The sequence below is a fragment of the Narcine bancroftii genome, chromosome 13 (assembly GCF_036971445.1).
Source record: "Narcine bancroftii isolate sNarBan1 chromosome 13, sNarBan1.hap1, whole genome shotgun sequence".
Lineage (NCBI taxonomy): Eukaryota > Metazoa > Chordata > Chondrichthyes > Torpediniformes > Narcinidae > Narcine > Narcine bancroftii.
The window spans coordinates 62,870,716-62,895,014 of NC_091481.1; the positions used below are offsets into that span (position 1 = coordinate 62,870,716).

At 42.8% G+C, this 24,299-nt stretch overlaps 1 protein-coding gene across 7 annotated transcripts in view; it reads left to right on the plus strand.

Annotated features, from left to right (window-relative positions):
* Positions 1-899: 899 nt before the first annotated feature.
* LOC138748656 (ADP-ribosylation factor-binding protein GGA1-like) overlaps positions 900-24,299 on the plus strand; it is a 54,373-nt gene continuing 30,973 nt past the window's right edge. Inside the window, exons 1-8 of one of the 7 annotated variants that reach the window (XM_069909202.1) lie at positions 900-994; positions 11,732-11,816; positions 12,116-12,191; positions 14,646-14,744; positions 15,570-15,693; positions 17,262-17,362; positions 19,299-19,379; positions 23,148-23,285. In XM_069909202.1, coding sequence (XP_069765303.1) covers positions 940-994; positions 11,732-11,816; positions 12,116-12,191; positions 14,646-14,744; positions 15,570-15,693; positions 17,262-17,362; positions 19,299-19,379; positions 23,148-23,285 — 759 coding nt within the window. In that variant the 5' untranslated portion in view covers positions 900-939. Of the gene's footprint in view, positions 995-1,411; positions 1,481-11,731; positions 11,817-12,115; positions 12,192-14,442; positions 14,555-14,645; positions 14,745-15,569; positions 15,694-17,261; positions 17,363-19,298; positions 19,380-23,147; positions 23,286-24,299 lie in introns of those variants that run through there. The other 6 variants (XR_011348207.1, XM_069909199.1, XM_069909200.1 and 3 more) reach the window with 6 other exon arrangements.

Genomic DNA, 24,299 nt, shown 5'->3' on the forward strand with positions numbered 1-24,299 from the left:
GACCCAGTGTGTAAAAGTAGATGACACAATTTTCTTGTTTATTTTCATTGTGTGATGACATTGTTTAATGGGTTTAATGTATTGTATATGTTGAACGTTGAGTGGGTGGGAGGGGGGTGTGAAGGAGGGAGGGAAGGGAGGGGGAAAAAAGGGGAGAAAATGACACTGTGTATATTCAAGAGGGAAAGATTTATGTGTATTTTGGTCAGTATGGTTCATAGTGTGAAAAATAAAAAAAAATTTAAAAGAAACCCTGCTTTCCTTCATCTTAATGTCTTGAAATGCAGGGACTTGCAAGTGTTGCCTCCGGGTACCAATCCCACACCACAAGGTCTCTTGGGCAAGACTGGGAGGGCATTGTCAGAATCTATTGTCATGAACATGTGACAAAATTTGTTGTTTTGTGGCAGTATCACAGTGAAAACATTTATATAAACCACCTAGCAGAATAAATAAAATAGTGCAAGAAAAACACTAAGGACTGCAGTGTCTGTGGTTCATTGTCCATTCAGAAATATGATGGCGGAAGGGAAGTGTTGAGTGCTTGTCTTCAAGCTCCTGTACCTTTTCCCCGAGTGAAGAGGGTATGGCCTGGGAGGTGGGGGTCCTTGAGGATAGGGGCAGCTTTCTTAAGACACTGCCTCTTGTAGACGTCCTCGTTGGAGTGAAGTCTGGAGCCCGGCCGAGTTAACAACCCTCTGGTGTATTTTCTTGTGCTGATCACTGTCACCTCCGCAGCGACGCAACCAGACAGAATGCTCTTGAAAAACTGTAGTTTTTAAGAGTCTTTGGTAGGGTGGCTAGATGTCCGGTTTCAGGCCACGCAGTCTGGCTTTCGAGGACTCCGTCCGGCGCCACCTCGAGCTGGACATTAATTTGGAGGGCAAATTAAGGGACGAGAAGGGCCACTTAAATGTAGCGACCCGGGGTCCATAGGCCATGTTTTTTCTATGGCGCTATGAGGGGGACGACGGCGCACCAAGGTTCATGGCCGGTAAGCCTCCCTTCACTCCCTCCCCCCCCCCCCCCCCCCCCCACCGCCCACCTCCGCTGAGGAACCCCACGTGTCCTCTGCCTTGCAAAGTTGGCAATGGCCACCCTAGTCATTGGTGTCACACCGAATCTCCTCAAACTCCTCACAAAGTATAGCCGCTGGCTTCGTGATTGCACCGACGCGGAGGGAGGCAGGAAAGGCTCAGCAGCCAATGTGAATAGGAGAGAGAGAGAAAAAAAACGCGCATCCCTCTCCACCGACGCAGCCCGGCTTGTGGCGCATTGGCCGCTTCCAATTAACGCTCTGCGCCGAGCGACATTGCCGCTTTAAGAAGGCGCCGAGGCGCTGACCGCTTTAAGAGCTTCGCCCAGCGGGGGGGGGGGGGGGGAGGAGCCGAATCTCGGCGAGACGGTGGGAGTCTCGCGAGATTAGTCAGATCCAAGATGGCGGCTCCGCCGGAGGAGGAGAGCCTGGAAGCGCAGCTGAGTGAGTCAGAGCGGCGGCTTAAACGCGAAAATAAAAGCGGGGATGAACAGACGCGGCGTCTTGATCAGAGCTCAGACGGGCCGAGGATTTCATTCCACGCCGATTGGGGTGTCAATTCAGCTGCCAGAATTTGTCTTAGAATGTTCTGGAAGGGAATCCAGCTGTAGTGTTTTACATTGGTTTCTGACATATAATTATTTTTTAACGAATTTTAAATGATTTTCTAGTCGTCTATTCAGATGGAGTGTGTCTTATGACACGGAAATGTTTTTGGAGGGGGGTGTGTATGTGTGGAGCGGATGATTGACAGCGGTCTAAGCCAATCAGCTGGCGGCGGCGCGGCTGATGGATGGGGTGGCTGGTTAAGTGAGGGGAAGCGTCCGCCAATCAGCGTGGTGGGGGCGGGGCGTCCTGCTGCAAGCTGGGGCTCCCTCCAAGCTCCCGGCTGCTGCTGGGAACCTGCAGGCCAGGCAGCCTCTGTGGGTGGGAGTGGGGGAGAGGGAGAGTTTGGGCTCGAGAGCTCCTGCTTTCCTTCCTCATTTAGCAGCCCTCTTAGGGAAAATGTCTTGAAATACAAGGGCTTGCAAACTTCCACTCCTTGTTAGACGTGGCAGCACCTCTGCCTCTGGGTTCCAGTCGTGAACAGGGGTCTTTGTGCAAGACTGGGAGGGCACTGGCAGAATCAGAACCTATTGTCATGAACACGTCATTAAATTTCTTGTTTTGCACCACCATCACAGTGCAAACACTTGATAAAACAACCTTGCAAAAATAGGGCGTGAGAAAGACTAAACCAGGCAGTGCCTGTGGTCTGTTGGCCATTCAGGGCGGCGGGGAAGAAGCTGTTGATACAGACTCGTGTATCTCGTTCCTGGTTTTAGGCGTGACATGGGTGGTGGGTGTTCTTGAGGACAGAGGCAGCTTCCTTCAGACGCCGCCTCGATGGAGTGAAGTCTGATGCCTGAGATGTCGCAGGCTGAGTTGACAACCCTCTGGAGTTTGTTCTTGTCCAGGCAGAATGAGGCCTCTATCCTCAAGAGCACCCACCACCCAGGCCACGCCAACCACTGGGAAGGAGATACACGAGTCTGAATCGACAGCTTCTTCCCCGCCGCCATTCCTGAATGGGCCACGGACCACAGGCACTGCCTCCTTTAGTCTTTCTCATGCCCTAATTTTGTAAGGTGGTTTATAAAGTGTTTGCACAGTACATCTGTAGAAGTTTTCAAGAGACTTTGGTGACGTACCGAATCTCCTCAAACTTCTCACAAAGTAAATCTGGCAAGCCTTCTTCATGATTGCAGTGGCATGAAGCCTCCCCAGGGCAGATACTCGAACATGTTGCCACCCAGGAATTTGAAGTTCTTAACCTTCTCCACTGCTGACTCTTCAATGAGGACTAGTTTCTGTTCTCCTGTTTTTTTTTCTCTCCTGAATTTTAAAATCATCTCCTTGGTTTTGTTAACGTTGGGTGCAAGGTTGTTGTGTCAACTAGCTGATTTACCTCCCTTCTGTACGTTTCCTCATTGTCGGAGTGATTTTGCCGAAAACTGTGATGTCCTCAGCAAATTTGTAGATAGCATTTGAATCGTCAACATTGTCATGGGTTTAAAATGAGTAGAGCATCCTTGAGTGGTGCCTGTGTTCCTCAACAGTGAGGAGGAAATATTTCCAATTCATACTGATTTGGTCTTTCAATGAGTATTCAGTTACATATGGAGGTGCAGAGGGCCAAAGTTTGGAGCTTGTGGACCAGCATTGAGGGAATAATGGTTTTGAAGGCTGAGCTGTAGTTGATGACGAGTGGCCAGATGTGTGAGTTGCTCTTATCTAGGTGATGCAGATTGAATGGAGAGCCAGTGATAATGCATTCTGGCATTTTCTATCGTAACACCCTACCACAGTATGGGGCTCCAAACAGGCCCTTCAAGTAAAGCAACACTTGTGTATTCTCAGGATTGATATACTGCATCCAGTGCTCCTTTTGTGGCTTTCTCTATATCAGAGAGACTGGGTGCAAACTGGGAGATTGCTTCGCTGATCACCTTTGCTCTGTCCTCCCCAAAGACAGGGACTTCCCAGGGGCCAACCTTTTCAGTTCTGTGTCTCACTCCTGTACTCGTGTGTCTGCCCATGGCCTCATACTATCCTACCAAGTCCACCCCTAAATTAGAGAAAAAATGTATGATTTTCTGTCTGGGCACTCTCAAACTGGATGGCATTATCAACCTCCATTTTTTTCTAACCTGCTCTCCTTTCCCCCTCTTCTCCTTTACCTGTCTTCTTTCTCTCAGCTCTCCACCCCCTTCCCCTCTCTATTCACCTAACCATCCCTCTTCCCTGCCAATATTTTTCCACATCTTGATGAAGGGCTTAACCCTGAAACATCAGATGTCTATCCTTGCTATATAAAGGACACTGTTTGACCTAGTGAATTTCTCCAGTATTGTGTTGTTACTTTAATCCTTGTGGCTTCTAAGCTGACTGTCCATTACACCACACATTTTATGATTTCACATTGTACAGGCAGAATTGTAGGTCTTTGTTGTATATTGAATGTATCTGTTGTGTCATATAAATAGAGGGATGGCAGAAGGTAAAATAGATGGAGAGCAGATATCCTCCAGTTCCAACATGACAATCTGGTGAATTCAAGATCTCTTGGCCTGTCTTGCCTGACTGCCACATCAGTAATTTACAATCCCTTAGGGAAATCTGGAAGGCACTTTCAGGGCACTGTTATCTTGAAGAATCGTCAATATTTCAATGCAGTTGATTTAATGCTGATGAGGACCCTGCTTTTGATTCAAGAGATACTTTTATTATCGTGTAATAAAACATAAAATGTAATATTACACAAAATTTCCTTTAGTGTATTGTAAGGCAGATAAAGATTCACCATCACCAGAAATTGCCCAGCTCCTCTTACAATCAAAGAGAAGCAAAAGGGAGGTCACTGAATGTCCATGGGTTCGCCTCCAGCACTCCGCAGCCAGCCTTCAGTCCAAAACATCAGCCACCCGAGCTCCAGATCCAAACCAGTGACAGGATCAGGAAGTCCTCAGCACCCTTACATCTCAGTCCAACACCTGGTACCTCCTTCAGCCAGTCTCCAGCTGTCTGGAGCCCAGTACGAGTCCCTTGACCCCTGTTGCCACCATGGTTTCCTCACCTCGAATTGCCAATAGCCTGCTGCCTATGTGTTCTGCAATAGGCCCCCTCACTGGTCTACTGCTGTGGTCATCGCCCTGTGGGTCATCTCCTCTGCTTCTCTTTTTCAAACGGAGTGTTTTCTGATGCCCTGAACCAGTCCTCTGTTCTCTGGAGTCTGTATCCATTTGAGGCCGCTGCCATTCATAGGCACCACTACCTTGGGCCCAGACCCTGCGGTCACAGTATTTTAAAATAACCTGAGGGCCTATAAACATGGGCTATACTGAAGGTGTGCTGTCTTTTTGGATATGCATTAAGCCTCCTTCTGTCCAATAGCACAGTCTGAGGATGAATGGGGTATGACAGGCACTTCTTCCCTGAAGCAGCATTTGCAACTGAAATGTATCTAGTCATATTACATTTTACAATGCATACAGCAAAAGTCCTATAAGATGTAAAGAACTGTGGGTACTCAGAATGTTTGACTCTGTTAGATATGGAGATTGTAAGAAAGCAGTTGCAGAACTGAGGTGGCGAAGGATTTCACTTCATAGAGTTGGAACTAGCAAAGTTCATGTTGTGGCAGCATTGGAAAACTGATTTTTAAATTAAAACAAGTGGCTGTCTGATGGCCATTATAGATTGTTAAACACTGGGCGACTGGGACTCGCTCAATGAGTTAATGTGCAGGCAGCAGGGGTTTGGCCATCATGCACTGGATGTGTAAGATTTCCGTTCTTGAAGAAATCACTGAATTAATTAGCATCTGTAGAAAGAGAAATCAGTTAATACTTTGGATCAGGATGATTCCCAGGGGAAAAGCATACTGCCACAATGCAGATTCCCATGTGCTGACCAAGAACTATCTCAGCTGAGGTGGCAAGGTTTGTGGGACATGTCAAAGAAGAAATTTTTCCATTGATGGTAATACTGGACTGTTATGTCATTGATGAATCCTATCACCTATGTTTTGTGGATAACTTGCCACACCATAGAATTATTGTGTTATTCTTATTTTTTTAAGATTTGTGAATTAGTCAAGTTTATTGTCATTGATTGAATAAGTACAACCTGACGAAACAGCCTTCTCCAGTCCTCAGTGCAAAACACGCAGACACACAGCCAAACAACACACATGCAGGCAAACAATTTATATGTACGGAAAATATTCATATATACTGTACAATAGCTAACTATTGTTTTGTGAATATGAAAGTCTGGAATGGTTAGTGTGAGCAGTTCCTTTGGTCGTTCAGCATTCATACTGCCCGTGGGAAGAAGCTGATCCTCAACCTGGCTCTTGTACTCCTGTATTTCTTTCCCGACAGGAGCAGCTGAAAGATGCTGTGCACGGGGTTGAAGCGGTCCTCAATGATTTGCGTGCCCTCTTCAGACAACAATCCCGGTAGATCACATCGATGGGGGGAGATTCCAGTGATCCTCTCTGCCACTCCTATGGTTTGACCTTTGATCCATTTCTCTGCAGCAACCATACCACACTGTGATGCAGCTGGCCAGGGCGCTCTTGTTTGAGCTCCTGGAGATGGTTGACTTAATGGTGGCTGGCAGCCTTGCCCGCTTCAGTTTTCTCAGGAAGTTCAGTCACTGTTGTGCCTTCCTGACAAGTAAAGAGAAGTTGTATGTCCACAATATGTCACTAATTAAGTGAACTTGGTTCTCTCCACTGCAGCGTTATTGATGTGTAGTGAAAGATGCTAATTCCTGGTCCTCCTGAAGTCCATAATCATCTCCTTTGCCTTGTCCATGTTGAGACTCAGGTTATTGCTCTCACACCATTTCACCAAATTTTCCACATCTCTAGTGTGACTCATTGTTGTTGCTGATGAGACCAACGACTGTGGTGTCATCTGCAAACTTGATGACACTGTTGGAGCTGGATCTGGCCATGGAGTCGTGGGTCAGTAGTGTAAACAGGAGTGGGCTGAGTGGTCTTGAGGTGCTCCAATTGAAAAATTATTTACACCAAGCACTTGATTGTGTTGCTGTTGCCTGTTGAGAGGTTGACTGTCATAATTAAAGCTTGCTTTTGAAAATATTCAAGGAGTTGAATTTACCCTGACTATTTATTTCCATGAAGCAGCATCCTTTAAATTATTTTAATGTGCTGCCTAAGGTGTAACCTTTGCCATTCCAAGAGATCCCTTGGGAAATCCTGCCCATGTCCCCTTTTGGCTGGTCTTTGACAAAGTAAAGTACTGTTCAGATATTGTATGGATTTTCTTTTAATTTTTTTAATGGTGTTTTATTGTCCAGAAATTGGAATTGTGTGTGAATTTTAATTTATTATGCATTGACCTGTTTTTGAAAGCCATATAGCAGACTCAAAAGGTCAACATGGTCTGTTTCCGCTCCGTAAATGGTTATATGGTTATATATTGAAACAATAAACTACTTTCACATTTTTAATTAATAACGCCACCTCAAAGAAATGTTTTTTTTTTAATCTGTATTTTACTGGTAGCAGAAATAAAAAGTCAGACAGGCAAAAGAGGGAAATACTTTGATTTACAATATCCCTACTTGAAATATCAAGATTCTTTTTAATGTTCTGAAATGGAGCCAATGTAATATTACACAAAATTCTCTTTAGCCTATCATAAGGCAGACATAGATTCGCCATCAGTAGAAATTGTCTGGTGCCCCTTGCAGTCAAAGAAAGAGAAGCAAAAAAAAGAGTCCCTTCAGAATTATTTTGTTGTATTATTCTTATCTTTATAATCCATGAATTCTCCTCCACCGTTCCCACAGCTTCACAGTCTTCAGTCCAAACCATTGGAAATCCAAGCTCCAGATCCAAACCTTTGACATGGTCAGGAAGCCTTCAGTACTCTTGGCACCCTCTCACAGTCTCCAGCAGTCCGCAGCCTGGTGTGTGAGTCTTTTGACTGGAGTCGCCAGCAGCCCACAGCCTTCGTGGGTTCCTTGCCTTGAGTCCACCGCCTGTGTGTTCTTCGGCTGCAAAGCCTGTCAGTGGTCCACCACTGTCCCCTAGGGTCATCCCCTCTGCTTCTCTTTGTCTAACGGGGATGTTCTCACCATTTTCTAATGTTCTGCTCCCATCTTCTGACTTCCCAGAATCTATAACCCTTCGAGACCGCTGCCTAACACAGGCGCTGACATCTTGGCTCCAAATTCTACAGTCCCAGGATTTTAAATTAAGCCACCATAGATTCCTGTTCAGAGCGGTCGGTGGTTGCAGTGGGCAGTAGAACCCTGCAGAGAAGGCTGTATCTCCGGTCCCCACTCTCCGCAGGTCCGTTCCAGCTGCAGTGCTGTGCCATTTGATTTTTTTAAGTATATGTACAATGAAATCCCTATCATCTTGAATTCAAGCAACTGGCAAAATAAATGGGGAAAAAAATATGGAAGTTTAAAATTGGCCTGCCAGTTCTCCATTCACCATTCCCCACTAATTCTCTGTTCACACACACAGTCTCAAGCAACCGGAAAATTCACTTATCTGGTATCTACCAATCCCCATAGCTACCGGATACAAGGGGTTTTACTGTATCTGGATTTTGTATTTCATTTAAAAGGAGCGCTTCTGACAGCGCTATCCTCCGAGAATACTGCACTGAACTATCAGCACTGCTGAAGAGCTCAAGTCAATTAAGGATTTCCCTCGTAGTCTTGTGTCCCAAAACCAATACGGTCAGTGATCGTAGATGATGTGCACAGTGTTATTTAACCCATTTTATGGGTGTATCAGCCTAAGGGAAATGATAAATTGTCTCAATGTTATACCTGCTAGACTTTACTGCTGCCAATAAGAGTTGAGTGTGAAATCAAAGATAGGATTGTTTAGAAATTATACTAGAAGTTATTTAAAATGTGCAGATGGGTTATTTCACATCACTGTTGAAAGGTGTATTTTCAGTCTGTTCAACCCATGGAATATGCTTGACTTGTGGATTTTGTCCCTGCAATGACAGTGAACAGATAAAGATTGCAAAAACTTTAAACCAGAAAAATGTAGTCAAATTCAGCATTTTTTATTTGTTTTATTTATTTCTAGCATTACAGAAATCACCATAAAAGCTCCAATTCAGCGCCACCAATAGGATAAAACAATTAGTACATAAAACTAATTACTTCTACATAGGTTAAACACATTGCAATTGACAAAACACAGTCTGACTTCAACATAGAATGAAACAAACATTTGAAATAATTGCTATGTGGTGTGAAAAATTTGCAAAATAATCTGTCCTATTCATCGAGTCAATGCACATCCTGTAGTCCTTTTAATGCTACCGCTGGGAGCCTGAGGTCCTCACTGCTCCTGACACCAGCGAGGCCTCGATGGGGAAGTGTCAGTGGTTGGCAGCGGCCAGCATTTTTTTTTGTTGAGAATTAAACATTATTTTAATGTTTTTAAAAAGTCTTCCCTTGTTGTTTGTTGTTTAAACACCCAACACCCAACCCCAACCAACCAATTTTCCCTTGCAACCGTGTCCGCCTGTCCCGCATCAGACTTGTCAGCCACAAACGAGCCTGCAGCTGACGTGGACATTACCCCTCCATAAATCTTCGTCCGCGAAGCCAAGCCAAGGAGAAGAGAGAAAGAAGAGACAAGGGATTTGCTGTTGCGCTACTGGTTTGTTTTTTTAAAAACCGTTTTCCAAAAAAAAACGTTCATAGGCCCAGTCCCGGCCATTTTGGATAATCGGAGTTGTACTGTACCACTTATTGGTAGTGCAAAAAAATGTACACATGTAAACAAATAATGTACACAAACTGAGCAATGCAGAGATGGGGAAAAAAAATCAATGAAGTGCAAAAGTAAGAGTCCTTAAATGAGTCCCTGAATGAGTTTGTCCTTGAGGAGTCTGATGGTGGAAGGGTAGCAGGTGTTCCTCAACCTGGTGGTGCGACTCCAGTGGCCCCTATACCTCTTTTCTGATGGTAGCAGTGAGAACAGATCCTGGGTGGTGAGGATCCTTGATGATTGCTGCTGCTCTCTGATGGCGGTGTTCCATGTATATGTTCTCGAAGTTTGGAAGACTTTTCCCTTACTGGGCTGTGTCCACTACCTTTTGAGGGCTTTCCACTCAGAAGTATTGGTGCTCCCACACCAGACCATGTTGCAGCCGGTCAGCACACTTTCCACAAAGAAGTTTGTCAAGGTTTTCGACGTCATTTCAAACTTCGGCAAACTCCTGAGAAAGTATTTCTCAAAAAAGTATTTAAATATAAATTACCTGTACCTCCTCATGCATTCTCCTCTCCATTGAAATGAGTTAAATCACTGAAAAGCTGCAGGAAGTTAGCCTCCACCTCCATGAGGGAACTAAAATTGGAGCATAGTTGGAATGACAGAGATGGGAGTTAAAAATTAAAGTCTGCAGACACTGGTTGAAGGAAAAACAATCCTGGAGAAACTCAGCTTGTCAAACAATGTTCTTTATGTAGTAAAGATAAAGATACAGAACCAACATTTTGGGCTTGAGCCCTTCATCAAAGTATTAAAAAAATGTTGGCAGGTGCACGAACAAGGTGGGGGTGCAGAGGTGGGAAAAAAATGGTGGACAGAGTTGGAAGTCTGTTTATGATTTAAGAATAGCATTTCTTTATTAAATTTTTACACTATAAACCATATTGATCAAGATACATACATTTTCCTTCTTAAATATATAGTGTCATTTTCTCCCCCCTTCCCTCCTCCCCTCCCTCCCTCCCTCATCTCCCCTCCCATTTATTTAAAGTTCAGAATCTAAGATGCATTAAACCCGTCAAACAATGTTTTCACTCAATAAAAATAAACAAGAAATTCCACTGAGTCAGTTCTTTTCATTCTCTTCTCCTTCTGTCATTTTAGGTGGTAGATGTCCCCGGTAGGTTTTCTCTATTGTGTTTCATGTATGGCTCCCATATTTGTTCAAATATTGTAATGTTATTTCTTAAATTATATGTTATTTTTTCTAATGGAATACATTTATTCATTTCTATATACCATTGTTGTATTCTCAAGTTATCTTCTAATTTCCAAGCTGACATAATACATTTTTTTGCTACAGCTAGGGCTATCATAACAAATCTTTTTTGTGCTCCATCCAAATCGAGTCCAAATTCTTTGTTTTTTATATTACTTAGGAGGAAGATCTCTGGGTTTTTTGGTATATTGCTTTTTGTGATTTTATTTAGTATCTGGTTTAGATCTTCCCAAAATTTTTTCACTTTCTCACATGTCCAAATTTCATGAATTGTTGTTCCCATTTCCTTTTTACAGCGAAAACATCTGTCTGATACTGTTGGGTCCCATTTATTTAACTTTTGAGGTGTAATGTATAGCCTGTGTATCCAGTTATATTGTATCATACGCAACCTCGTGTTTATTGTATTTCTCCCATGTTTCATTCTTTATCTTTATACTTAGATCTTGTTCCCATTTTTGTTTGGTTTTACCGTTTGTAGAATAGCATTTCTCAGGAAAATCCAGACTATTGCTTTTAAATATTTTATGGGCAATTACCAATTTCTTCAGATTTTCCACCAAACCCCAATATAGCAGGAGGATTTGTTTATGGAATAGTTTGCCTTATGGATTATTATTTAGACATATGCACAGCGCAGTTGGAGTAAAATGCTTGGCATTTACCACAGTTACAGGTGGCTATGAATCTTTTCTGTTTAAAAGAAGCTTTTCTGTACCATGAGAAAATATTTTCCTTCAAGATCTGTCAGACTTCGCTTCATGTCCATGATCCAGGCTGATGTATATATGTGCAATTAAATATACTCCATCCAAAAGGCTCACAGCTTAAGTGTGTTAAGTCTGGTTGTGTGTCTGCTTGCTTTGCACAGAGGACTGGAAAATGCTGTTTCATCAGGTTGGGCATCGGGTGATAATCAATTTGACTTGAGGTATTCTGGTTCAGTGCAAACTAGTGGCTTCAAAAAACGAAAGAGTAATGAATCCTTCTGTGCTACAGCTTTCTTGACCAGTAAAACATTGAACGATAGTTTTGCAAGATGAATGAGCTTGCTAATCCCATTTTTCAGCACAGGGCGTTGGCTTGAATCTTTCAGATGGTGATAAGCGATTAAAATAACTTTATTTCGTTGCATTCAAAACAGATAAAGCAACAAACCCCTTAAACCGAGAGCTGCAATGGGACTCAATTAAAGCATTCTGTGACCAACTGAACAAGGAATTGGAGGGGTAGGTACCAGGGGAAATAAAATAAAAAATCCCATAGTACATACACTTTGAGGTGGTTGTAAAATCTGTTACTGATCATGACTTGGAATTGGCTGAGTGGGATCCTATGTTTGAAAAATGAGGATTAAAGCCATAATACATATAAAATTATTTGCAATCCTTGAGTGGCACAACCAGCTTCTGATAATGTTTCTTAAATGATAAATTCTTTGCAGCAATGTGGACTTTATTTGTTTGTTTTCTGCTTTTGGTGACCTGCATATCCTCTAAAGTGGTTTCTTCTCTCCATCTTTCTCTAGACCCCAACTTGCCACAAGATTTCTGGCACACAAGATCCAGTCCCCACAAGAATGGGAAGCTATTCAAGCCTTGACAGTAAGATCTGTAGTCTTTCTCCAAAATACCTTGACAATTCAGTGGCGTTAACAATTGTCCAGATTATAGTCATTGCAGTCCAGATGCATCATAGACTTAATACAGGTTCCTAAAGTTGAAGGTTTCAGATAGAATAAATAAAACACATTCAAAATGTAGTTTTCACTGTTTTTGGAGGAGGGACATTTGAGAAATATCTTCACAACTCATTATTATTGGGGAGAGAGAGAGTGAAAGGTCTTGTGCATGTCTCACATTTCATTGCCCTTTGTTTGAAAACCTGTGCAAAATCTATAACTGTTAATAAGAATCACTCAGCTGTGAGGCTGCATCCTTTGGAATGGAAGACCATCGCCAGTATTTTTTTTGTTCTCTATGTCAGTCAAGAAACATTAAAATTCAGATTTGGCTTGTTTGTCTTGTTTCGCTTATGATCACGAATCAGTAATCAATTAACCCCAGTCTGCTCATTTGTCACATGAATGACTTGGAGTTGGTCAGCTTTCTGTAACACTCCAGGGTGGAGCTAAAACAAGAGTCAAAATTTTTCAATTGATATACTTTTAAATTACAGAATGTGAGGTTTCCAACCAGATAAAGTTTTTTTTTAAAACAGCAGTTCTTTTAGATGTTGTTTGGTATTGGGGATAGACAATCAATCAGAATTATATGAATGTGTCACAAAACTTATTATCTTGCGGCAGCATTTCAGGGCAAAATTACAAATAAGCTAGTGTAAAAGAAGAGTAGGTGAGATAGTTTCTGTGAGTCATCGTCCATTCAGGAATCTGATGGTGGAGGGGAAGAAGATGTCCTTCTACCACTTTGTTAGTCTTCAGGCTCCTGTACTTCCTTCCTGATAGTAGCAGTGTGGAGAGGGCATGGCTGAGGAAATGGGGGTCTGCTTTCTAAAGACACTACCTTGTAAATGTCCTCGATAGAGTGCCCATGATGGTGCTGGCCGAGTTAACAACTCTGTATTTTTCCCTGTCCTGTGCATTGGCACCTCAATACCAATTAGTGATCCAACCAGTCAGAATGCTCTTCACAGTACACCTGTAAAATTTTTGTGTCTTTGAAAATGTACCAAATCTTCTCAAACTCCTCACAAAGTATTAGCCACTGGGGAGCCTTCTTTGTGATTGTATTGACATGGAGACCTCAGAACAGATTTTCAGAGATGTTTGTGGTGATGCACCACTAGCCTACTGCAGGGGGCAACCTGTGTATCTGCAGAAGAGCACTGGAGGACAAGGCAAGATCTGGCTGGCTGTCAGTCAGCTGGCCTGAATGGACCAAGCCCCACCCGGTTAGCTGCCAATCACCCTCCAGGATATAAGCCAGATCTGGCCCCTCGAGGTCACTCTCACAGCCAGCTCTGTGGAAGTTTATGTAGAATAAAGCCCGTTGAACAGACGTGATGTTTTGTGTCTGCTTTATGCTCTCTATTACATCGCAGTGTTAAGACCCAGAAATTTGAACTTCTTAACCCTTTCTACAGATGTCCCCTACTTCCCCACCCCAAAAAAATCCCAGATGAGAACTGGTTTGTGTTCTCCTCAAGTCCACAATTAGCTTCTTAGTTTAGGTTGTTGTGGTGACACCACTCAACTAGCTGGTCTATGTAACTCCTGTATGCCTCCTCATTGGGGGTATTTTTATAAATTTCAATTTTTAATTTAAATTTCGACACGCAACATGGTAACAGATCCTTTTGGCCCATGCTGCCCAATTAACCTACGACCCCGGTACATTTTGAACGGTGAGAGGAAACTGGGACACCTGGAAGAAAACCCCACAAACGTGGAGAGAACGAACAAACTCCTCGCAGACCACCAGATTTGAACCTCGGTTGCTGGTGGTGTAACAGGGTTATGCTAACCGCACCACCCTCAAACTTGTTACAAGTATTTAAATTAGACATGATATAACCTGAGCTGTCTTCTTGAATACGTCCTTTTCTGGTATTTGAACCAGTCTGATCAATAAAGGTTTGTATAAGAGCCCTATATTTTATCCTTGCTGAAAGTAAAATTAATCCAAACTCTCATTCCTCGTTATTCTCCAGAGGCTCTTGCTCAAGGTACATAATTGCTGGCCTAACAAGGCTTGCTGCCAGCATCATTCTCCGTATTAAGAGAGAATGAATGGTTCCAGAGGAGCTCAATGTTGCTCCCAGAAGTGTGTCTTGATTGAAATTTACTGAATTTTTGCTTGCCTTCCATTACTTCATTCAAATGTCAAGTAAAGAACGTTCAGCTTTTTCGACGTTGCCCTGCACTGACACCATCATGCAATTCTGAGATCTGCTGTTGACAATCAAGGGAGGGGAGAATATAATGCTCCTTTTCTTCACGGTGCTAGTAAGTGATCAGAAAATATGTTGGGAGACTCTTTGAAATTTGAATTTCACCCAGGGTTAATAATATCCATTCTTTTGTATGTTTTATTTAGGTCTTGGAAACATGCATGAAAAACTGTGGCAAAAGATTTCACAATGAAGTAGGAAAGTTCAGATTTTTGAATGAACTAATCAAAGTGGTATCACCCAAGGTAAGTATGACACATAGGATTCCATAAACTTTGTACCACCTGAATGATGCCAACCACCTGGTTCTTGTGCCTTGGGAGCAGATTATTAAGATGGTGTAATTTCATCGGGTCTGGTAGTGTTGGGCTTAGAAACCTGCACTACTTCACCCGTCTTGTATGCCTTCATTGTTGACCAGTGCAAAGGACAATAACACTATTCAAACTCCAAAAATGATTAACATTTGGCGGGGAGGGATGTGGCAGCTAATAACTGCGCAATTGACGCTCACACACTGGCATTCGTGGAATCCCAACTGAAATTCCTCAAGGACTTTGTCCTCGAGGACTCGACTTTGTCTTCCCCAGGTGCTGGGGCAATGGACCAGCGCTGGTCACATCAGCAACATTTCATTATATCCCTGCTGATGTTCTGCTCATTGTTTCTTGGACCGTGTGACCAGAAAGTGATTCAAATGTGTTACCCTGTGGGGGAAATTCTTTCAGCTACAATCTGCAGAAGGGTCAGAATAGTAGGACTGAAAAAATTACTGGAAACCAGCCATTCTCAATCTTTCTTGACTCTGAGCAAGGGGGCACTTATCCCTGTGAAGCAATCAAGTTTTGGTTTCTTCTGTACTTCTCTCCTACTGACTACAAAAAAAGCATAAATATTTATGTTGCATAAGAAAAAGAAAACCAGGCTTATGGCGCGAGACTGGCTAAGTTACTCCAGCATTTGAGTTTCAACCCCTGTTGAGACTGGTTGCTTTAAACAAATGTTTAAGATTTGAGTTACACTATTAATAAATCTTCAAACTTTGCTGTAACTTTTTTGTTTCTCATCAGTATCTCGGAACACGTGCTCCTGAGAAAGTGAAAAATAAAGTCCTAGAATTGATGTTCAGTTGGACACTGGGTTTACCAGATGAGCAAAAGATCACAGAAGCTTATCACATGCTGAAAAAGCAAGGTTAGTTTGGTCTGTTTCGTTCCTCACAAAATGTCCTAGTCCTGAATTACCGACGTGCAGGTGTTCCCATTTTGTCCAGAAATTTCGAGATTCAAAGTTAAGATGCACCGAAGCTTTTGAAAATTTGTTCATTCTAGTTTCATGAATAATTTCAGAACTCAGGATAGATCAAGCAGCCTGACCTTAGTGGTGAGGGAATTGTTAGAATCATTAAGCAGCTGATGGAAGGGCACTTGGAAGATGATGAAAGGGTTGACTAGAGTCCACGTGGACTTGAAAGAGAAATCATATTTGACAAATCTTTTGAGGTTGTAACTTGCAAAGTGGACCAAAGGGACTCCGAGGATGTCGTGTAGTTAAACCTTCAGAGGGCCTTTGAAAAAGGTGCCAAATGAAATTATTGGTAACACATGGGATTGGGGATAATATGCAGTCATCTGTTGAGAATTTGTTAAAGTATGAATAAATGGACTCATTTCAGTGTGGGAGGCTTTTCCCAGTAGTTCACAGTTGATGAAAGTGATTTGGATGGGGAGGGGGGTCCGAGCACGATGTAACTAAGCTCTCTGCTCATACATAGCAGGGTGGTAGTATGTGTTGTGAGAAGCATTTAGATCAGGTGTGGCCAACTTCATAGTTTAGACATACAGCATAGTAACAGACCATTTCAGCCCACAAGTACATACCGGGGTGGGGGGTGGTGTAGGTTAATCAAGCAGCACAGATTCATGGGCCAAAATGACCTGTTACCGTACTATATCTCTAATTTTAAAAGTTGGCCATCCCGATTTAGATCACCTTAATAAATGGCTAAGGACATGGTGAATAATGTGAGAAAAATGAGGTCTTCCACTTTGATATACAAAGTAGAAATGCAGAATTGTTTTTCAAAGATGCAAGATCAAAATGTGTGAGGGGGGGCCTGAGTGCCATTGTCCACAAACCACTGAAAATTAGCATATAGGTACAACATGCAATTACGTGGACAAATTACCCATTGGCTTTTAATGCAGGAGGATTTAAGTATGAGGGCACAGGAATTGTATGTGTGATGAGACGACATCTGGAAGATTGTGCACAGATCTGGCCTTCCTCTTGAAGGAAAGAAAAATTTATTAGAGGGCTTGACAATATAGATATGGGGAAAATGTTTCCTGTGCAGAGGAGACAAGAAGGAAAAAAATCACAGTCCTAAAATATGCAGAGAGCTGTTCAAGACTGAAATGAGTAATGTCTTCACTAGCGAGCTGTAGATGGTTAGGTCATTGATTTCATTTAAAACTGAGAATAGATGTGTTGAGGCACACTCATTGAATGCCTGGCTGGTGAGTCTCGGAGAAAGGGTCCTGACCAAAAACATTGACTTTCCATTTCTCTCCATTGGTGCTGCCTGAACTGTTGAGTCACCTCCTAGCCCTCTATGTTTGCTCAATTTTCTAGCATCTGCAGTTTCTTGTGTTGCTTGCAATTTTCAGTAAAACCTGTATTTTATTACCCTGGACTGCTTGAAAATTCTTCTGCACTTCCTTTAGAAGAGTTTGACGTTTCTCCCCCTCATGATTCTATAGGAATTGTAAAACAGGACCCGGTGTTACCTAATGAAGAACTCCTTCCTCCTCCCCCTCCTCGTTCAAAGAATGCTATGTTTGAAGATGAGGAAAAATCTAAGGTAATTCATTGATTCCTGGGCGAGGCCAATTGTAGATTTTGGAGGAAGTGAGCTGGAAAGTCTTGGAGCAGTTGTATCACTTTTTCTTGTTCACTGTATGGACTTCATGGTTCAGATTTATTGTCAGAGTTCAAACAAGGCAATAAAAGCGAGGTATCCCCCGCTTTTCGAAAGTTCGCTTTATGCCACTTCGCTTTTACGAAAGATCTACATTAGTACCTGTTTTCGCTAACCAAAAGAAATCCGGACGATTTTCGCTTTTACGAAAAAGGCAAAAAGCAGAAATTGCGTTCAGCGTTTGTCTTTCAGCGACCCATTATAGAGGCAGCGCACACCCTGAGCATCAAGAGTGGCGCTGTCAAGATCCCTCCCCTGGAACTAGACTCAGCATCAAGTCGCTATAGCTTTGAATTGTGCCTGTGAGCATCTGTGTTTTATCTTGATTTGTGTATTCATCAGCAAGATGTGTCCAAAGGTATTAGAAAAGCCTATGAGAGCTCGTAAGGGTGTTACGCTGAGCATAAAACTGGACATAATTAAGTAGTTCGATTGTGGTGAATGAAGTAAAGACTCGAACTTGCCTGCATCCACCATTTATACTGTTTACCCACAGAGAGGATAATCTTGAAAGCTGCTGAAGTTATTATTGATTCTGCTGGTAGGTCAATGGTCTCTTTTAGCTGGCATCTAGTAATGGTTATTTCTTGGGTCTGGGAACGCTCAGAAAATTTTTCCCATATAAAGTAATGGTATTTGCTTCTTCGCTTTATGCCATTTTGGCTTACAAAAGGTTTCTTAGAAAAACTCTACTTTCGTATAGTGGGGGAAACCTGTACAACCCTGAGATTCTTTTTTTTTCCCTGTGGGCCAGGCAGAATTCTTAATCATCGGTCGTGCAAAAAATTGGACTCAAGAAAATGTACATAAACAAAAGAGAGAAATGTAAACTTAACTATGCAATACAGAAAATAAATATTCTGGAATAAATAATGTGCCAACCAATAGTTCTTAGATGAGTCACTGAGTTTGTTGTTGAGGAGTCTGATGGAGGGGTAGCAACTGTTCCTGAACCTGGATTTTTTATGCTGTTTGCGTTTTCTAGATTTTGCCTTGGAACTGAAAAGACTGGGTCTTTGTACAAAAAGAAGATGGGATCATTTTGAATGAGGTTGGGTAATAGCCCTTGGAAATAATATTTATTTTCCAGTCATGAGAGACGGGATTGTCACTATTCCAGCGACTTGGGTTAAAATTCGGTGCTGTCATTAAGGAGCTTGTATGCTCTCTCAATGTGGAGTGGGTTTTCCCCGGGTGCTCTGCTTTCATCCCAACCTCCAAAAATGCCTGAGGTTGTAGGTTAATTTAGGTGGATAACACTGGGTGAGATGGCCAGAATTGGCTTCTACTGAGTTGTGAATGGTATTTTTTTTAAACAGGAAGAACTCCCACTGCATGGGGAAAGGAAAAATAGAGAAACTTGCTTTTATTTATAGCACCTTTCAAGATTCAATTTCTTGCCCATGTGCACAAGATTACCTGTCACAATCTTGCCACATTCAAAACCACAAGACAATCCGAGTAATACTTTGAAAGTGTAGTAACTGATGGGGAGCCTGGGGTGGAATCACTTCATAACTAGATTCGTTCAGAAAGACGATTCAGTTGATTTTTTTGTACAGTTAATGTGAATGATACTGCAGGAAGTGATTTCCAGCCCTAGGTGGTATATAATCACCATCTGAAAGCTGACGATTTGGCTATGGATTTGATAATACAATTGCATCTCAAGTCCCCCCCCCCCACAGAAGACTTTAAAAAAAATTTTTTAAAACTCTGTGAGGGTTCTGAACCCAGCCGCATTTTGCTCGACTCATGTCAACTTCATTTACCCCTTTGGTTCCACATCAAGTTGACTTTTGCTCTTGTATCTTTACAGCTATTGGCAAGACTGCTGAAGAGCAGCCATCCAGAAGACCTTCGAGCTGCAAATAAGCTGATCAAGGAGATGGTTCAAGAGGTTGGTCATGGTTGGTTCTTTACCACGAGATTGGTCATGGTTGGTTCTTTGCCACGAGGTTGGTCATGGTTGGTTCTTTGCCACGAGGTTGGTCATGGTTGGTTCTTTGCCACGAGGTTGGTCATAGTTGGTTCTTTGCAATGAGGATGGTCATGGTTGATTCTTTGCAATGAGGTTGGTCATGGTTGATTCTTTGCAACCAGGTTGGTCACGGTTGGTTCTTTACCACGAGATTGGTCACGGTTGGCTCTTTGCCACGAGGTTGGTCACGGTTGGTTCTTTGCCACGAGGTTGGTCACAGTTGGTTCTTTGCCACGAGGTTGGTCACGGTTGGTTCTTTGCCACGAGGTTGGTCACGGTTGGTTCTTTGCCACGAGATTGGTCACGGTTGGTTCTTTGCCACAAGGTTGGTCACGGTTGGTTCTTTGCCAGGATGTTGCTCATGGTTGGTTTCTTTGGCAGGATGTTGCTCATGGTTGGTTTCTTTGGCACGAGGTTGGTCATGGTTGGTTCTTAGCCACAAAGTTGGTCATGGTTGGTTCTTTGCCATGAGGTTGGTCACGGTTGGTTCTTTGCCACGAGGTTGGTCACGGTTGGTTCTTTGCCACGAGGTTGGTCACGGTTGATTCTTTGCCACGAGGTTGGTCAGGATTGGTTTCTTTACAACGAGGTTGGTCATGGTTGGTTCTTTGCCATGAGGTTGGTCATGGTTGGTTCATTGCCATGAGGTTGGTCATGATTGGTTCTTTGCCATGAAGTTGGTCATGGTTGATACTTTGCAATGAGGTTGGTCATGGTTGATACTTTGCAATGAGGTTGGTCATGGTTGATACTTTGCAATGAGGTTGGTCATGGTTGATACTTTGCAATGAGGTTGGTCATGGTTGATACTTTGCAATGAGGTTGGTCATGGTTTGTTCTTTGTCATGAATGTGAGAGATGAGTAAACTTGACATAAAAATATGAAAGATGGGGAAACTAGTACAGACACTTGGAGTGATGGATTAAACCAGTATGAACAGGCTAAGCATGGAAATTAGGATGCAGAAAGCAGAGTCAGCCTATGAAAGATAAGAACCTTCTAGTCCTTTCGACAGGATCAGTGAGCCCACCGTATGAATAAGATGAGAGGTAAGGAATAATAGAATGTAGGAAGTTGAAATAGACTGGATGAGATAAGAGTCTCCTAGCCCTAGACAGAAGTACCAAGTTCTACATATATAATTAGTAAGCCATACACAGATTTATCAAGTTATGCATATTTAATTAGTAAACCCTAGACAGGATTAGCAAACTCTGCATATGAAGGGACTGTAGCTCTGAGAGTTAGAAAGGTGTGAATGGGGACAAGGGCAAGGTTGTGAATAAGGACAATGGGGATAATGACATGAGAAGACACCGACAGGGTACCTCCTGGTCTTCCAAGTCCACTGAAACTGCACGTAGGCAGGAAAGATTGCCTATGCCAAACCCATCCAGGGGGCAGAAGAATGTAAGGGGGAGGGTATTCTGATACTGAAATTCACTGTATAAAAGTTGGGTGAGCCCCAGTGTATGTGTGTATTCCCAGGGTAAGGGGAAGCACCCAACTTTGCATTGTTGTTATAATAAATGTTCTTTGTTCTCAATTTTTGTCTCGAGCAATTTCTGTTAAGGTATTTCTATTTCTAACAAATGGGGGCTCGTCCAGGATCACACTCCCTCCACTGACAGAGTGCCACGAGGTTGGCATGGTTGGTTCTTTGTCACGAGGTTGGGCATGGTTGGGTCTGCCACGAGGTTGGGTAAGGTTGGTTCTTTGCCACGAGGTTGAGCATGGTTCTCCATATTCCCTTAACGTCTGTGAGCAGCACTGAAGTTGCAGTGTTAAAAAGCAGACCCTTTTTATTGATAGATGCACCACAGAAAGCTTCCTGCATGGGAAGAGGAACTGCTCTGTACCCTCTCTGCTACCCGTATATTAAAAGACCCATCCTCCCCTGGACATACTTCCATTCGCTCCTCCTTTTTCTGATGGGCAGAGATCCACGTGTTTGAAAATGCACCATCACATTGAAGGACCAGTCCCTTCCTTCCATCATTTAGACACCTCATGAGGATGCTGACCATGGTCTTGCATTGTTTCCAACTGAACCTTTCCGCCGTCGCACTATGCATTTCTGTTCTAATTTACACCACCTCGTTGACTTTGGCGGGTAACCCACATGGAGTTTGCAGTACACGTGACCATGAACAATGAAGACACGTCAGTCTCTGTACTTTTTGGTGTGCTGGGAAATACCTGCTCGCTGCTCTTTATCAAACTCCCTGGTCAGGTGTAGCAAACCGTCCACATAATCTGTTCCCTCGGCAGAAAGGTGTCCCTGAGCGACAGAACGATGATCCCAAATTATTGACTGCTGGCCAATCTCCGAAATTACTCTTGAGATAAAAAGAGAGAAATGCTGTTTCCCTCTCCAAGCAGGCAACCTCCTTTGCTGAGTACCCCCCCCCCCCCTATTTATTTCAGCTTTCTGCTATCTGCAGGCTTTATATCTGTCCAATATTTATTTTTCTTGAGTTGTATGAAACTAAATATCAAAACAGGATTCCACCAGATTGTGAAAACAATGGAAAATTAATTGCAACCCCTAACACCCACATATTATGATATTATGAATGGTTGGTCGCAATTGTTTTGAACCCTTTTCCAATGAAAAACATCCAATATCTAACCCATTGATCCTGTCACCCCCACCCCCTTTCCCCTCTTTATTATTTGGTCAAGATAGAAACATAATTTACTGTTTATGAAATTAATTGTTTTAAGACAGCATCACAGACCAAACATTGCTATAAAACACCTTACCAAATAAGTTAAAATGGTGCAAGAAAAAGACGAAGTATGATGGTGTCATTGGTTCATTGTTTTGATGGCAGAGGAGACAAACCTGTCCTTGTGCCGCTGAGTGTTTATCTTCAGGCTCCTGTACCTTTTCCATGATGCTAGCAGATTGAAGAGGTCATGGGCTGGGTGGTTGGGGTCCTTGAAGATGATTTCTTAAGATGCCATCTTTTGTACATGTCCTTGATGGAGTGAAGTCAACCCTCTGGAGTTTTTTTTCTTGACCTGAGCATTGGCATTTCCATACAGACAGTGATGCAACCAGCCAGAATGCTCCTCACAGTACACCTATAGAAGTATAGCCGTTGGCGACCCTTCTTCATCATTGCATCAACTTTGAGGCTCCAGGATAGATCCTCGGAGATAATGACACCCAGGAATTTGAAAATTCTTGACCCTCTCCATTGTTGACCACTTGATGAGCACTGGTTCATGTTCTCCTGATTCCCTGAAGTTCTCAGTCATCTCCTTGGTTTTGTTAACATTGAGTGCAAGGTTGTTGTTCTGACACCATTCAACCAGCTATATCCTTCCTGTACGCTTCCTCATTGCCCTCTGTGATTCTGCTGACAACCGTGGTGTCATCGGCAAATTTGTAGATCGGGTTTGAATTGTGCCAAGCCACAATGGGGTATCACTTGCTATCAATGGGGTAGTCATAGGTGTCGATAGAGTAGAAGAGTGGGCTAAGCACGCATCCTTGAGGTGCGCCTGTGGTGATCATCAGTGAGGAGGAGGGATTGTTTCCGATTTACACTGGCTGTAGTCTTACGATGAAGAAGACAATGATCCAGTTGCAGTGGGAAGTGCAAAGGCCCAGCATTTGGAATTATTTAGATAGACAATCTATATTGAAAATCTAAACATGCCCTTCAAATCCCTAGGACCAGAAAAGAATGGAGAAGATTTCTAAAAGAGTGAATGCAATTGAAGAGGTTAACAATAATGTTAAACTCCTGAGTGAGATGCTGGAGAATTACAGCAAAGATAAAACATCAAAGAGTAATGAAGAAATAATGAAGGTAGGTGTTTGAGCAACAATTTCATTGATATAAACAGAGTGGAGAGAGTGCAGAGAAGGTTTACCAGAATGTTACCTGGGTTTAAGCATCTAGAGTATAGGGAGAGATTGGACAGATTAGGTCTTTATTCTTTGGAGCGTAGAAGGTTGAGAGGGGATTTGATAGAAGTATTTAAGATTATGAAAGGGATAGACAGAGTGGATGTGGATAGACTATTTCTGTTAAGAGGAGGAAAGATTAAAACAAGAGGACATGAGTTAAGAATTAAGGGGCAGGACTCTCCAAGAGGTGGCAACATCTCTTAGCAAGAAGAAGAGCTTCAAGAGTCCAGCTAACGTCCTGGTCGAGGGAGGTGGAGAAGTTGTTACCAGTGCCCCGACAACCTACTACAAGTGTGTAGTCGTTGCCTAGGTTCGGCAGTTGGGACCAGTCCAGGCGTTGATAAGTATAATTGGGAAGGGCTTGCATATTGTAGTTTGAATTCAGCTTTAGATTTAGTAATAAAGACTTGTATAAACTGAAAAAAAAAGAATTAAGGGGCAGAGGTTTAGAGGTAACATGAGGGGGAACTTCTTTACTCAGAGAGTGGTAGACGTGTGGAATGAGCTTCCGGGAGAAATAGTGGCAGCGGAGTCAATTGTATTATTTAAGAAAAGGTTGGACAGGTCTATGGATGAGAAGAAGATGGAGGGTTATGGGCATTGTGCAGGGAGGTGGGACTAGAGAGGGGTGTTTGGTTCGGTGCGGACTAGAAGGGCCTTATGGCCTGTTTCCGTGCTGTAAATTGTTATGTTATGTTATGATTTATATTTTGTGTGGACTTTAGAGGAAAAACAACATATTGGCTCCAAAAAGTTTAACTGCAAAGCTGTGACCTGAGCCACAGTTCATCATTTCATGCTATTACTGTGTAGTATCTTCACTTTGGTTCCCATTGAAGTAGTCAAATCTGCCTCAAGGAACCCTATTCTGAGAGGCCAGAAGATGCATGTAACCGCAAAGGGTTCCTTCTTG